Source organism: Apostichopus japonicus, chromosome 8, assembly GCF_037975245.1.
Source record: "Apostichopus japonicus isolate 1M-3 chromosome 8, ASM3797524v1, whole genome shotgun sequence".
Taxonomy (NCBI): domain Eukaryota; kingdom Metazoa; phylum Echinodermata; class Holothuroidea; order Aspidochirotida; family Stichopodidae; genus Apostichopus; species Apostichopus japonicus.
In genome coordinates this window covers 27,930,676-27,945,643 of record NC_092568.1, presented here as the reverse complement: position 1 = coordinate 27,945,643, position 14,968 = coordinate 27,930,676, and the positions used below count along the sequence as shown (strand labels likewise).

Sequence of the window (14,968 nt, the reverse complement as noted above, 5' to 3'; positions counted from 1 at the left end):
GAAGAGGAGTGATGGGGGGGGGGGAAACAAGGGGAGAAGGAGGGGGACAGAAGAAAAGTTAGTCATGTCCTTCCTGAAGTCCTTCCTGAAGAAAAGTTAGTCAAAATTCGCTTAAAAGAATCAGTGAGTTTAAAAGTATTATCAGTATTAATTTATCAGTATTAACTTGTTCAACTATTTCACTATACGTTTTGTCATTGATCTTCAATCAGATGGGAGTGAATAAGCTTTACCACGGCACTCAGAGTTTTGATCCCAGCATGCCAAGAGTTCATTTGGAAATGGAGAAAGGTGACACTGTATTCTTTCACCCGCTCTTGATCCATGGTTCAGGATCCAACAAGACAAGTGGATTCAGAAAGGTGAGTTAAAACTACAACTGGAACATAAACATCAGTTGTTCCTTAACAGTAAGCTGTATCAACTCTAGGTTAAGTTTAAGATATACTGACAAGGGTAATACATGCAATTCAAAGTCATTAGCTTAAAATATAATATAAGATAATCAAGGATAATTATCACAACAGATGCTTCATACCTCAAAATGGTTCTTTTTCAAAAGAAGTTGTTTTTGGTTTTACCATTTCAGATTGCAGTAAATTTTGTGGAACACAAATTTGTCTATGTTGGACTAAACAATTACTGTAATAACTAGCTACCTAGCAACAGCCATTTGGCAGTAGCCATGCATTCCCCTTTCTTAATTAGTTAAATTGATCAGTGTCTGCAAATATAATATGACATGGTCAGAGTGTGGCAAAGTTACAACACAAATGGAAAATTCAGCTGTAGTTATTGCTAAACCCATACATATTTAGCAAACATGTTAATAGAATCTAAAATGTTAAAAAAAGCAGTTAATTTGTTGTCATTTCTTATGTCTTTACTGTAAATTTCCATTGGTTGGTGTTGGCCTGAGGATATAATAATGAATTAAAACATCTGATCTAGTGTCTGCAGTTTGTGATTATACTGCCATGTCTAATGAGGCTCTGCACTGTTCTGCTTTAAAGTGGTTCTGACGAAAGTTATGCTAAACAAGAGCAGTATGTGTTTGTGCTTGTCACAAAGGCGGGTTGATTTATAAGCCCAGCATGCAGAAAAGAAGAGGTATTGTTACGAATTGTCCGTAATTATAGTGATTTACAAAACAACAAAAGGTGAGTACCAGAGAATTGAGATGTAATGGCTTTCTTGCATATGGAAGTGATGTCGTGTTGATAATATTTACGAAAATCGCTAAATTTTGAATTTTTCTTTATAGGCAATCTCATGCCACTATGCTTCCTCAGACTGTTCCTACATCGATGTGAGAGGAACTAACCAGGAGAAGGTGCAGGCACGAGCTGTAAAAGATCGGCAAAAGACGTCATCACCGGGGTTCGAACCACCGATGCAAAAGAGAGTCTCGATCATCAGCTCGTACAGTGCGCGGAGCCATCGCGCCACCGTATGGACTGAGATATTAGGCGGATTAACTAATACTTACAGCTCCCCGTGTAGGCACTTGCTTTAAAAGATCGGCAAAAGACGTCATCACCGGGGTTCGAACCACGGATGCAAAAGAGAGTCTCGATAATCAGCTCGTACAGTGCGCGGAGCCATCGCGCCACCGTATGGACTGAGATATTAGGTGGATTAACTAATACTTACAGCTCCGCGTGTAGGCACGAGCTGTAAAAGATCGGCAAAAGACGTCATCACCCGGGGTTCGAACCACGGATGCAAAAGAGAGTCTCGATCATCAGCTCGTACAGTGCGCGGAGCCATCGCGCCACCGTATGGACTGAGAGATTAGGTGGATTAACTAATACTTACAGCTCCCCGTGTAGGCACGGGCTGTAAAAGATCGGCAAAAGACGTCATCACCGGGGTTCGAACCACGGATGCAAAAGAGAGTCACGATCATCAGCTCGTACAGTGCGCGGAGCCATCGCGCCACCGTATGGACTGAGATATTAGGTGGATTAACTAATACTTACAGCTCCCCGTGTAGGCACGAGCTGTAAAAGATCGGCAAAAGACGTCATCACCCGGGGTTCGAACCACGGATGCAAAAGAGAGTCTCGATCATCAGATCGTACAGTGCGCGGAGCCATCGCGCCACCGTATGGACTGAGATATTAGGTGGATTAACTAATACTTACAGCTCCCCGTGCAGTCACGAACTGTAAAAGATCGGCAAAAGACGTCATTACCGGGGTTCGAACCACGGATGCAAAAGAGAGTCTCGATCATCAGCTCGTACAATGCGCGGAGCCATCGCGCCACCGTATGGACTGAGATATTAGGTGGATTAACTAATACTTACAGCTCCGCGTGTAGGCACGAGCTGTAAAAGATCGGCAAAAGACGTCATCACCCGGGGTTCGAACCACGGATGCAAAAGAGAGTCTCGATCATCAGCTCGTACAGTGCGCGGAGCCATCGCGCCACCGTATGGACTGAGAGATTAGGTGGATTAACTAATACTTACAGCTCCCCGTGTAGGCACGAGCTGTAAAAGATCGGCAAAAGACGTCATCACCGGGGTTCGAACCACGGATGCAAAAGAGAGTCACGATCATCAGCTCGTACAGTGCGCGGAGCCATCGCGCCACCGTATGGACTGAGATATTAGGTGGATTAACTAATACTTACAGCTCCCCGTGTAGGCACGAGCTGTAAAAGATCGGCAAAAGACGTCATCACCCGGGGTTCGAACCACGGATGCAAAAGAGAGTCTCGATCATCAGATCGTACAGTGCGCGGAGCCATCGCGCCACCGTATGGACTGAGATATTAGGTGGATTAACTAATACTTACAGCTCCCCGTGCAGTCACGAACTGTAAAAGATCGGCAAAAGACGTCATTACCGGGGTTCGAACCACGGATGCAAAAGAGAGTCTCGATCATCAGCTCGTACAGTGCGCGGAGCCATCGCGCCACCGTATGGACTGAGATATTAGGTGGATTAACTAATACTTACAGCTCCCCGTGCAGTCACTTGCTGTAAAAGATCGGCAAAAGACGTCATCACCGGGGTTCGAACCACGGATGCAAAAGAGAGTCTCGATCATCAGCTCGTACAGTGCGCGGAGCCATCGCGCCACCGTATGGACTGAGATATTAGGTGGATTAACTAATACTTACAGCTCCCCGTGTAGGCACTTGCTGTAAAAGATCGGCAAAAGACGTCATCACCGGGGTTCGAACCACGGATGCAAAAGAGAGTCTCGATCATCAGCTCGTACAGTGCGCGGAGCCATCGCGCCACCGTATGGACTGAGATATTAGGTGGATTAACTAATACTTACAGCTCCCCGTGTAGGCACGAGCTGTAAAAGTTCGGCAAAAGACGTCATCAACCGGGGTTCGAACCACGGATGCAAAAGAGAGTCTCGATCATCAGCTCGTACAGTGCGCGGAGCCATCGCGCCACCGTATGGACTGAGATATTAGGTTGATTAACTAATACTTACAGCTCCCCGTGCAGTCACGAACCGTAAAAGTTCGGCAAAAGACGTCATCACCGGGGTTCGAACCAGGGATGCAAAAGAGAGTCTCGATCATCAGCTCGTACAGTGCGCGGAGCCATCGCGCCACCGTATGGACTGAGATATTAGGTGGATTAACTAATACTTACAGCTCCCCGTGTAGGCACTTGCTGTAAAAGATCGGCAAAGACGTCATCACCGGGGTTCGAACCACGGATGCAAAAGAGAGTCTCGATCATCAGCTCGTACAGTGCGCGGAGCCATCGCGCCACCGTATGGACTGAGATATTAGGTGGATTAACTAATACTTACAGCTCCCCGTGTAGGCACTTGCTGTAAAAGATCGGCAAAAGACGTCATCACCGGGATTCGAACCACGGATGCAAAAGAGAGTCTCGATCATCAGCTCGTACAGTGCGCGGAGCCATCGCGCCACCGTATGGACTGAGATATTAGGTGGATTAACTAATACTTACAGCTCCCCGTGTAGGCAATTGCTGTAAAAGATAGGCAAAAGACGTCATCACCGGGGTTCGAACCACGGATGCAAAAGAGAGTCTCGATCATCAGCTCGTACAGTGCGCGGAGCCATCGCGCCACCGTATGGACTGAGATATTAGGTGGATTAACTAATACTTACAGCTCCCCGTGTAGGCACTTGCTGTAAAAGATCGGCAAAAGACGTCATCACCGGGGTTCGAACCACGGATGCAAAAGAGAGTCTCGATCATCAGCTCGTACAGTGCGCGGAGCCATCGCGCCACCGTATGGACTGAGATATTAGGTTGATTAACTAATACTTACAGCTCCCCGTGCAGTCACGAACTGTAAAAGATCGGCAAAAGACGTCATCACCGGGGTTCGAACCACGGATGCAAAAGAGAGTCTCGATCATCAGCTCGTACAGTGCGCGGAGCCATCGCGCCACCGTATGGACTGAGATATTAGGTGGATTAACTAATACTTACAGCTCCCCGTGTAGGCACTTGCTGTAAAAGATCGGCAAAAGACGTCATCACCGGGGTTCGAACCACGGATGCAAAAGAGAGTCTCGATCATCAGCTCGTACAGTGCGCGGAGCCATCGCGCCACCGTATGGACTGAGATATTAGGTGGATTAACTAATACTTACAGCTCCCCGTGTAGGCACGAGCTGTAAAAGTTCGGCAAAAGATGTCATCAACCGGGGTTCGAACCACGGATGCAAAAGAGAGTCTCGATCATCAGCTCGTACAGTGCGCGGAGCCATCGCGCCACCGTATGGACTGAGATATTAGGTGGATTAACTAATACTTACAGCTCCCCGTGCAGTCACGAACCGTAAAAGTTCGGCAAAAGACGTCATCACCGGGGTTCGAACCACGGATGCAAAAGAGAGTCTCGATCATCAGCTCGTACAGTGCGCGGAGCCATCGCGCCACCGTATGGACTGAGATATTAGGTGGATTAACTAATACTTACAGCTCCCCGTGTAGGCACTTGCTGTAAAAGATCGGCAAAGACGTCATCACCGGGGTTCGAACCACGGATGCAAAAGAGAGTCTCGATCATCAGCTCGTACAGTGCGCGGAGCCATCGTGCCACCGTATGGACTGAGATATTAGGTGGATTAACTAATACTTACAGCTCCCCGTGTAGGCACTTGCTGTAAAAGATCGGCAAAAGACGTCATCACCGGGGTTCGAACCACGGATGCAAAAGAGAGTCTCGATCATCAGCTCGTACAGTGCGCGGAGCCATCGCGCCACCGTATGGACTGAGATATTAGGTGGATTAACTAATACTTACAGCTCCGCGTGTAAGCAATTCCTGTAAAAGATAGGCAAAAGACGTCATCACCGGGGTTCGAACCACGGATGCAAAAGAGAGTCTCGATCATCAGCTCGTACAGTGCGCGGAGCCATCGCGCCACCGTATGGACTGAGATATTAGGTGGATTAACTATTACTTACAGCTCCCCTTGTAGGCACGAGCTGTAAAAGATAGGCAAAAGACGTCATCACCGGGGTTCGAACCACGGATGCAAAAGAGAGTCTCGATCATCAGCTCGTACAGTGCGCGGAGCCATCGCGCCACCGTATGGACTGAGATATTAGGTGGATTAACTAATACTTACAGCTCCCCGTGTAGGCACGAGCTGTAAAAGATCGGCAAAAGACATCATCACCGGGGTTCGAACCACGGATGCAAAAGAGAGTCTCGATCATCAGCTCGTACAGTGCGCGGTGCCATCGCGCCACCGTATGGACTGAGATATTAGGTGGATTAACTAATACTTACAGCTCCCCGTGTAGGCATGAGCTGTAAAAGATCGGCAAAAGACGTCATCACCCGTGGTTCGAACCACGGATGCAAAAGAGAGTCTCGATCATCAGCTCGTACAGTGCGCGGAGCCATCGCGCACCGTATGGACTGAGATATTAGGTGGATTAACTAATACTTACAGCTCCCCGTGCAGTCACGAACTGTAAAAGATCGGCAAAAGACGTCATTACCGGGGTTCGAACCACGGATGCAAAAGAGAGTCTCGATCATCAGCTCGTACAGTGCGCGGAGCCATCGCGCCACCGTAAGGACTGAGATATTAGGTGGATTAACTAATACTTACAGCTCCCCGTGTAGGCACTTGCTGTAAAAGATCGGCAAAAGACGTCATCACCGGGGTTCGAACCACGGATGCAAAAGAGAGTCTCGATCATCAGCTCGTACAGTGCGCGGAGCCATCGCGCCACCGTATGGACTGAGATATTAGGTGGATTAACTAATACTTACAGCTCCCCGTGTAGGCACGAGCTGTAAAAGATCGGCAAAAGACGTCATCACCGGGGTTCGAACCACCGATGCAAAAGAGAGTCTCGATCATCAGCTCGTACAGTGCGCGGAGCCATCGCGCCACCGTATGGACTGAGATATTAGGTGGATTAACTAATACTTACAGCTCCCCGTGTAGGCACGAGCTGTAAAAGATCGGCAAAAGACGTCATCACCGGGGTTCGAACCACGGATGCAAAAGAGAGTCTCGATCATCAGCTCGTACAGTGCGCGGAGCCATCGCGCCACCGTATGGACTGAGATATTAGGTGGATTAACTAATACTTACAGCTCCCCGTGTAGGCACGAGCTGTAAAAGATCGGCAAAAGACGTCATCACCGGGGTTCGAACCACCGATGCAAAAGAGAGTCTCGATCATCAGCTCGTACAGTGCGCGGAGCCATCGCGCCACCGTATGGACTGAGATATTAGGTGGATAAACTAATACTTACAGCTCCCCGTGCAGGCACGAGTTGTAAAAGATCGGCAAAAGACGTCATCACCGGGGTTCGAACCACGGATGCAAAAGAGAGTCTCGATCATCAGCTCGTACAGTGCGCGGAGCCATCGCGCCACCGTATGGACTGAGATATTAGGTGGATTAACTAATACTTACAGCTCCCCGTGTAGGCACGAGCTGTAAAAGATCGGCAAAAGACGTCATCACCGGGGTTCGAACCACCGATGCAAAAGAGAGTCTCGATCATCAGCTCGTACAGTGCGCGGAGCCATCGCGCCACCGTATGGACTGAGATATTAGGTGGATAAACTAATACTTACAGCTCCCCGTGCAGGCACGAGTTGTAAAAGATAGCCAAAAGACTTCATCACCCGGGGTTCGAACCACGGATGCAAAAGAGAGTCTCGATCATCAGCTCGTACAGTGCGCGGAGCCATCGCGCCACCGTATGGACTGAGATATTAGGTGGATTAACTAATACTTACAGCTCCCCGTGCAGGCACGAGCTGTAAAAGATCGGCAAAAGACGTCATCACCGGGGTTCGAACCACGGATGCAAAAGAGAGTCTCGATCATCAGCTCGTACAGTGCGCGGAGCCATCGCGCCACCGTATGGACTGAGATATTAGGTGGATTAACTAATACTTACAGCTCCCCGTGTAGGCACGAGCTGTAAAAGACGTCATCACCGGGGTTCGAACCACGGATGCAAAATAGAGTCTCGATCATCAGCTCGTACAGTGCGCGGAGCCATCGCGCCACCGTATGGACTGAGATATTAGGTGGATTAACTAATACTTACAGCTCCCCGTGTAGACACGAGCTGTAAAAGATCGGCAAAAGACGTCATCACCAGGGTTCGAACCACGGATGCAAAAGAGAGTCTCGATCATCAGCTCGTACAGTGCGCGGAGCCATCGCGCCACCGTATGGACTGAGATATTAGGTGGATTAACTAATACTTACAGCTCCCCGTGCAGGCACGAGCTGTAAAAGATCGGCAAAAGACGTCATCACCGGGGTTCGAACCACGGATGCAAAAGATAGTCTCGATCATCAGCTCGTACAGTGCGCGGAGCCATCGCGCCACCGTATGGACTGAGATATTAGGTGGATTAACTAATACTTACAGCTCCCCGTGTAGGCACTTGCTTTAAAAGATCGGCAAAAGACGTCATCACCGGGGTTCGAACCACGGATGCAAAAGAGAGTCTCGATCATCAGCTCGTACAGTGCGCGGAGCCATCGCGCCACCGTATGGACTGAGATATTAGGTGGATTAACTAATACTTACAGCTCCGCGTGTAGGCACGAGCTGTAAAAGTTCGGCAAAAGACGTCATCACCGGGGTTCGAACCACGGATGCAAAAGAGAGTCTCGATCATCAGCTCGTACAGTGCGCGGAGCCATCGCGCCACCGTATGGACTGAGATATTAGGTGGATTAACTAATACTTACAGCTCCCCGTGTAGGCACGAGCTGTAAAAGATCGGCAAAAGACGTCATCACCGGGGTTCGAACCACGGATGCAAAAGAGAGTCTCGATCATCAGCTCGTACAGTGCGCGGAGCCATCGCGCCACCGTATGGACTGAGATATTAGGTGGATTAACTAATACTTACAGCTCCCCGTGTAGACACGAGCTGTAAAAGATCGGCAAAAGACGTCATCACCGGGGTTCGAACCACGGATGCAAAAGAGAGTCTCGATCATCAGCTCGTACAGTGCGCGGAGCCATCGCGCCACCGTATGGACTGAGATATTAGGTGGATTAACTAATACTTACAGCTCCCCGTGCAGGCACGAGCTGTAAAAGATCGGCAAAAGACGTCATCACCGGGGTTCGAACCACGGATGCAAAAGAGAGTCTCGATCATCAGCTCGTACAGTGCGCGGAGCCATCGCGCCACCGTATGGACTGAGATATTAGGTGGATTAACTAATACTTACAGCTCCCCGTGTAGGCACGAGCTGTAAAAGATCGGCAAAAGACGTCATCACCGGGGTTCGAACCACGGATGCAAAAGAGAGTCTCGATCATCAGCTCGTACAGTGCGCGGAGCCATCGCGCCACCGTATGGACTGAGATATTAGGTGGATTAACTAATACTTACAGCTCCCCGTGTAGGCACGAGCTGTAAAAGATCGGCAAAAGACGTCATCACCCGGGGTTCGAACCACGGATGCAAAAGAGAGTCTCGATCATCAGCTCGTACAGTGCGCGGAGCCATCGCGCCACCGTATGGACTGAGATATTAGGTGGATTAACTAATACTTACAGCTCCCCGTGCAGTCACGAACTGTTAAAGATCGGCAAAAGACGTCATCACCCGGGGTTCGAACCACGGATGCAAAAGAGAGTCTCGATCATCAGCTCGTACAGTGCGCGGAGCCATCGCGCCACCGTATGGACTGAGATATTAGGCGGATTAACTAATACTTACAGCTCCCCGTGCAGGCACGAGCTGTAAAAGATCGGCAAAAGACGTCATCACCGGGGTTCGAACCACGGATGCAAAAGAGAGTCTCGATCATCAGCTCGTACAGTGCGCGGAGCCATCGCGCCACCGTATGGACTGAGATATTAGGCGGATTAACTAATACTTACAGCTCCCCGTGTAGGCACTTGCTTTAAAAGATCGGCAAAAGACGTCATCACCGGGGTTCGAACCACGGATGCAAAAGAGAGTCTCGATAATCAGCTCGTACAGTGCGCGGAGCCATCGCGCCACCGTATGGACTGAGATATTAGGTGGATTAACTAATACTTACAGCTCCGCGTGTAGGCACGAGCTGTAAAAGTTCGGCAAAAGACGTCATCACCGGGGTTCGAACCACGGATGCAAAAGAGAGTCTCGATCATCAGCTCGTACAGTGCGCGGAGCCATCGCGCCACCGTATGGACTGAGATATTAGGTGGATAAACTAATACTTACAGCTCCCCGTGCAGGCACGAGCTGTAAAAGATAGGCAAAAGACGTCATCACCGGGGTTCGAACCACGGATGCAAAAGAGAGTCTCGATCATCAGCTCGTACAGTGCGCGGAGCCATCGCGCCACCGTATGGACTGAGATATTAGGTGGATTAACTAATACTTACAGCTCCCAGTGCAGTCACGAACTGTAAAAGATCGGCAAAAGACGTCATCACCGGGGTTCGAACAACGGATGCAAAAGATAGTCTCGATCATCAGCTCGTACAGTGCGCGGAGCCATCGCGCCACCGTATGGACTGAGATATTAGGTGGATTAACTAATACTTACAGCTCCCCGTGTAGGCACGAGCTGTAAAAGATCGGCAAAAGACGTCATCACCGGGGTTCGAACCACGGATGCAAAAGAGAGTCTCGATCATCAGCTCGTACAGTGCGCGGTGCCATCGCGCCACCGTATGGACTGAGATATTAGGTGGATTAACTAATACTTACAGCTCCCCGTGTAGGCATGAGCTGTAAAAGATCGGCAAAAGACGTCATCACCCGTGGTTCGAACCACGGATGCAAAAGAGAGTCTCGATCATCAGCTCGTACAGTGCGCGGAGCCATCGCGCCACCGTATGGACTGAGATATTAGGCGGATTAACTAATACTTACAGCTCCCCGTGCAGGCACGAGCTGTAAAAGATCGGCAAAAGACGTCATCACCGGGGTTCGAACCACGGATGCAAAAGAGAGTCTCGATCATCAGCTCGTACAGTGCGCGGAGCCATCGCGCCACCGTATGGACTGAGATATTAGGCGGATTAACTAATACTTACAGCTCCCCGTGTAGGCACTTGCTTTAAAAGATCGGCAAAAGACGTCATCACCGGGGTTCGAACCACGGATGCAAAAGAGAGTCTCGATAATCAGCTCGTACAGTGCGCGGAGCCATCGCGCCACCGTATGGACTGAGATATTAGGTGGATTAACTAATACTTACAGCTCCGCGTGTAGGCACGAGCTGTAAAAGTTCGGCAAAAGACGTCATCACCGGGGTTCGAACCACGGATGCAAAAGAGAGTCTCGATCATCAGCTCGTACAGTGCGCGGAGCCATCGCGCCACCGTATGGACTGAGATATTAGGTGGATAAACTAATACTTACAGCTCCCCGTGCAGGCACGAGCTGTAAAAGATAGGCAAAAGACGTCATCACCGGGGTTCGAACCACGGATGCAAAAGAGAGTCTCGATCATCAGCTCGTACAGTGCGCGGAGCCATCGCGCCACCGTATGGACTGAGATATTAGGTGGATTAACTAATACTTACAGCTCCCAGTGCAGTCACGAACTGTAAAAGATCGGCAAAAGACGTCATCACCGGGGTTCGAACAACGGATGCAAAAGATAGTCTCGATCATCAGCTCGTACAGTGCGCGGAGCCATCGCGCCACCGTATGGACTGAGATATTAGGTGGATTAACTAATACTTACAGCTCCCCGTGTAGGCACGAGCTGTAAAAGATCGGCAAAAGACGTCATCACCGGGGTTCGAACCACGGATGCAAAAGAGAGTCTCGATCATCAGCTCGTACAGTGCGCGGTGCCATCGCGCCACCGTATGGACTGAGATATTAGGTGGATTAACTAATACTTACAGCTCCCCGTGTAGGCATGAGCTGTAAAAGATCGGCAAAAGACGTCATCACCCGTGGTTCGAACCACGGATGCAAAAGAGAGTCTCGATCATCAGCTCGTACAGTGCGCGGAGCCATCGCGCACCGTATGGACTGAGATATTAGGTGGATTAACTAATACTTACAGCTCCCCGTGCAGTCACGAACTGTAAAAGATCGGCAAAAGACGTCATTACCGGGGTTCGAACCACGGATGCAAAAGAGAGTCTCGATCATCAGCTCGTACAGTGCGCGGAGCCATCCCGCCACCGTAAGGACTGCGATATTAGGTGGATTAACTAATACTTACAGCTCCCCGTGTAGGCACTTGCTGTAAAAGATCGGCAAAAGACGTCATCACCGGGGTTCGAACCACGGATGCAAAAGAGAGTCTCGATCATCAGCTCGTACAGTGCGCGGAGCCATCGCGCCACCGTATGGACTGAGATATTAGGTGGATTAACTAATACTTACAGCTCCCCGTGTAGGCACTTGCTGTAAAAGATCGGCAAAAGACGTCATCACCGGGGTTCGAACCACGGATGCAAAAGAGAGTCTCGATCATCAGCTCGTACAGTGCGCGGAGCCATCGCGCCACCGTATGGACTGAGATATTAGGTGGATTAACTAATACTTACAGCTCCCCGTGTAGGCACGAGCTGTAAAAGATCGGCAAAAGACGTCATCACCGGGGTTCGAACCACCGATGCAAAAGAGAGTCTCGATCATCAGCTCGTACAGTGCGCGGAGCCATCGCGCCACCGTATGGAATGAGATATTAGGTGGATTAACTAATACTTACAGCTCCCCGTGTAGGCACGAGCTGTAAAAGATCGGCAAAAGACGTCATCACCGGGGTTCGAACCACGGATGCAAAAGAGAGTCTCGATCATCAGCTCGTACAGTGCGCGGAGCCATCGCGCCACCGTATGGACTGAGATATTAGGTGGATTAACTAATACTTACAGCTCCCCGTGTAGGCACGAGCTGTAAAAGATCGGCAAAAGACGTCATCACCGGGGTTCGAACCACCGATGCAAAAGAGAGTCTCGATCATCAGCTCGTACAGTGCGCGGAGCCATCGCGCCACCGTATGGACTGAGATATTAGGTGGATAAACTAATACTTACAGCTCCCCGTGCAGGCACGAGTTGTAAAAGATAGCCAAAAGACTTCATCACCCGGGGTTCGAACCACGGATGCAAAAGAGAGTCTCGATCATCAGCTCGTACAGTGCGCGGAGCCATCGCGCCACCGTATGGACTGAGATATTAGGTGGATTAACTAATACTTACAGCTCCCCGTGCAGGCACGAGCTGTAAAAGATCGGCAAAAGACGTCATCACCGGGGTTCGAACCACGGATGCAAAAGAGAGTCTCGATCATCAGCTCGTACAGTGCGCGGAGCCATCGCGCCACCGTATGGACTGAGATATTAGGTGGATTAACTAATACTTACAGCTCCCCGTGTAGACACGAGCTGTAAAAGATCGGCAAAAGACGTCATCACCGGGGTTCGAACCACGGATGCAAAAGAGAGTCTCGATCATCAGCTCGTACAGTGCGCGGAGCCATCGCGCCACCGTATGGACTGCGATATTAGGTGGATTAACTAATACTTACAGCTCCCCGTGCAGGCACGAGCTGTAAAAGATCGGCAAAAGACGTCATCACCGGGGTTCGAACCACGGATGCAAAAGAGAGTCTCGATCATCAGCTCGTACAGTGCGCGGAGCCATCGCGCCACCGTATGGACTGAGATATTAGGTGGATTAACTAATACTTACAGCTCCCCGTGTAGGCACTTGCTTTAAAAGATCGGCAAAAGACGTCATCACCGGGGTTCGAACCACGGATGCAAAAGAGAGTCTCGATCATCAGCTCGTACAGTGCGCGGAGCCATCGCGCCACCGTATGGACTGAGATATTAGGTGGATTAACTAATACTTACAGCTCCGCGTGTAGGCACGAGCTGTAAAAGTTCGGCAAAAGACGTCATCACCGGGGTTCGAACCACGGATGCAAAAGAGAGTCTCGATCATCAGCTCGTACAGTGCGCGGAGCCATCGCGCCACCGTATGGACTGAGATATTAGGTGGATTAACTAATACTTACAGCTCCCCGTGTAGGCACGAGCTGTAAAAGATCGGCAAAAGACGTCATCACCGGGGTTCGAACCACGGATGCAAAAGAGAGTCTCGATCATCAGCTCGTACAGTGCGCGGAGCCATCGCGCCACCGTATGGACTGAGATATTAGGTGGATTAACTAATACTTACAGCTCCCCGTGTAGACACGAGCTGTAAAAGATCGGCAAAAGACGTCATCACCGGGGTTCGAACCACGGATGCAAAAGAGAGTCTCGATCATCAGCTCGTACAGTGCGCGGAGCCATCGCGCCACCGTATGGACTGAGATATTAGGTGGATTAACTAATACTTACAGCTCCCCGTGCAGGCACGAGCTGTAAAAGATCGGCAAAAGACGTCATCACCGGGGTTCGAACCACGGATGCAAAAGAGAGTCTCGATCATCAGCTCGTACAGTGCGCGGAGCCATCGCGCCACCGTATGGACTGAGATATTAGGTGGATTAACTAATACTTACAGCTCCCCGTGTAGGCACGAGCTGTAAAAGATCGGCAAAAGACGTCATCACCGGGGTTCGAACCACGGATGCAAAAGAGAGTCTCGATCATCAGCTCGTACAGTGCGCGGAGCCATCGCGCCACCGTATGGACTGAGATATTAGGTGGATTAACTAATACTTACAGCTCCCCGTGTAGGCACGAGCTGTAAAAGATCGGCAAAAGACGTCATCACCCGGGGTTCGAACCACGGATGCAAAAGAGAGTCTCGATCATCAGCTCGTACAGTGCGCGGAGCCATCGCGCCACCGTATGGACTGAGATATTAGGTGGATTAACTAATACTTACAGCTCCCCGTGCAGTCACGAACTGTTAAAGATCGGCAAAAGACGTCATCACCCGGGGTTCGAACCACGGATGCAAAAGAGAGTCTCGATCATCAGCTCGTACAGTGCGCGGAGCCATCGCGCCACCGTATGGACTGAGATATTAGGCGGATTAACTAATACTTACAGCTCCCCGTGCAGGCACGAGCTGTAAAAGATCGGCAAAAGACGTCATCACCGGGGTTCGAACCACGGATGCAAAAGAGAGTCTCGATCATCAGCTCGTACAGTGCGCGGAGCCATCGCGCCACCGTATGGACTGAGATATTAGGCGGATTAACTAATACTTACAGCTCCCCGTGTAGGCACTTGCTTTAAAAGATCGGCAAAAGACGTCATCACCGGGGTTCGAACCACGGATGCAAAAGAGAGTCTCGATAATCAGCTCGTACAGTGCGCGGAGCCATCGCGCCACCGTATGGACTGAGATATTAGGTGGATTAACTAATACTAACAGCTCCGCGTGTAGGCACGAGCTGTAAAAGTTCGGCAAAAGACGTCATCACCGGGGTTCGAACCACGGATGCAAAAGAGAGTCTCGATCATCAGCTCGTACAGTGCGCGGAGCCATCGCGCCACCGTATGGACTGAGATATTAGGTGGATAAACTAATACTTACAGCTCCCCGTGCAGGCACGAGCTGTAAAAGA

General features: G+C 50.0%; 1 protein-coding gene across 1 annotated transcript in view; it reads left to right on the top strand.

Annotated features, from left to right (window-relative positions):
- LOC139970555 (phytanoyl-CoA dioxygenase, peroxisomal-like) overlaps nt 1-14,968 on the top strand; it is a 47,396-nt gene that overhangs the window by 10,858 nt on the left and 21,570 nt on the right. Inside the window, exons 6-7 of the mRNA XM_071976340.1 lie at nt 213-362; nt 1,265-1,422. Coding sequence (XP_071832441.1) covers nt 213-362; nt 1,265-1,422 — 308 coding nt within the window. The remainder of the gene's footprint in view (nt 1-212; nt 363-1,264; nt 1,423-14,968) is intronic.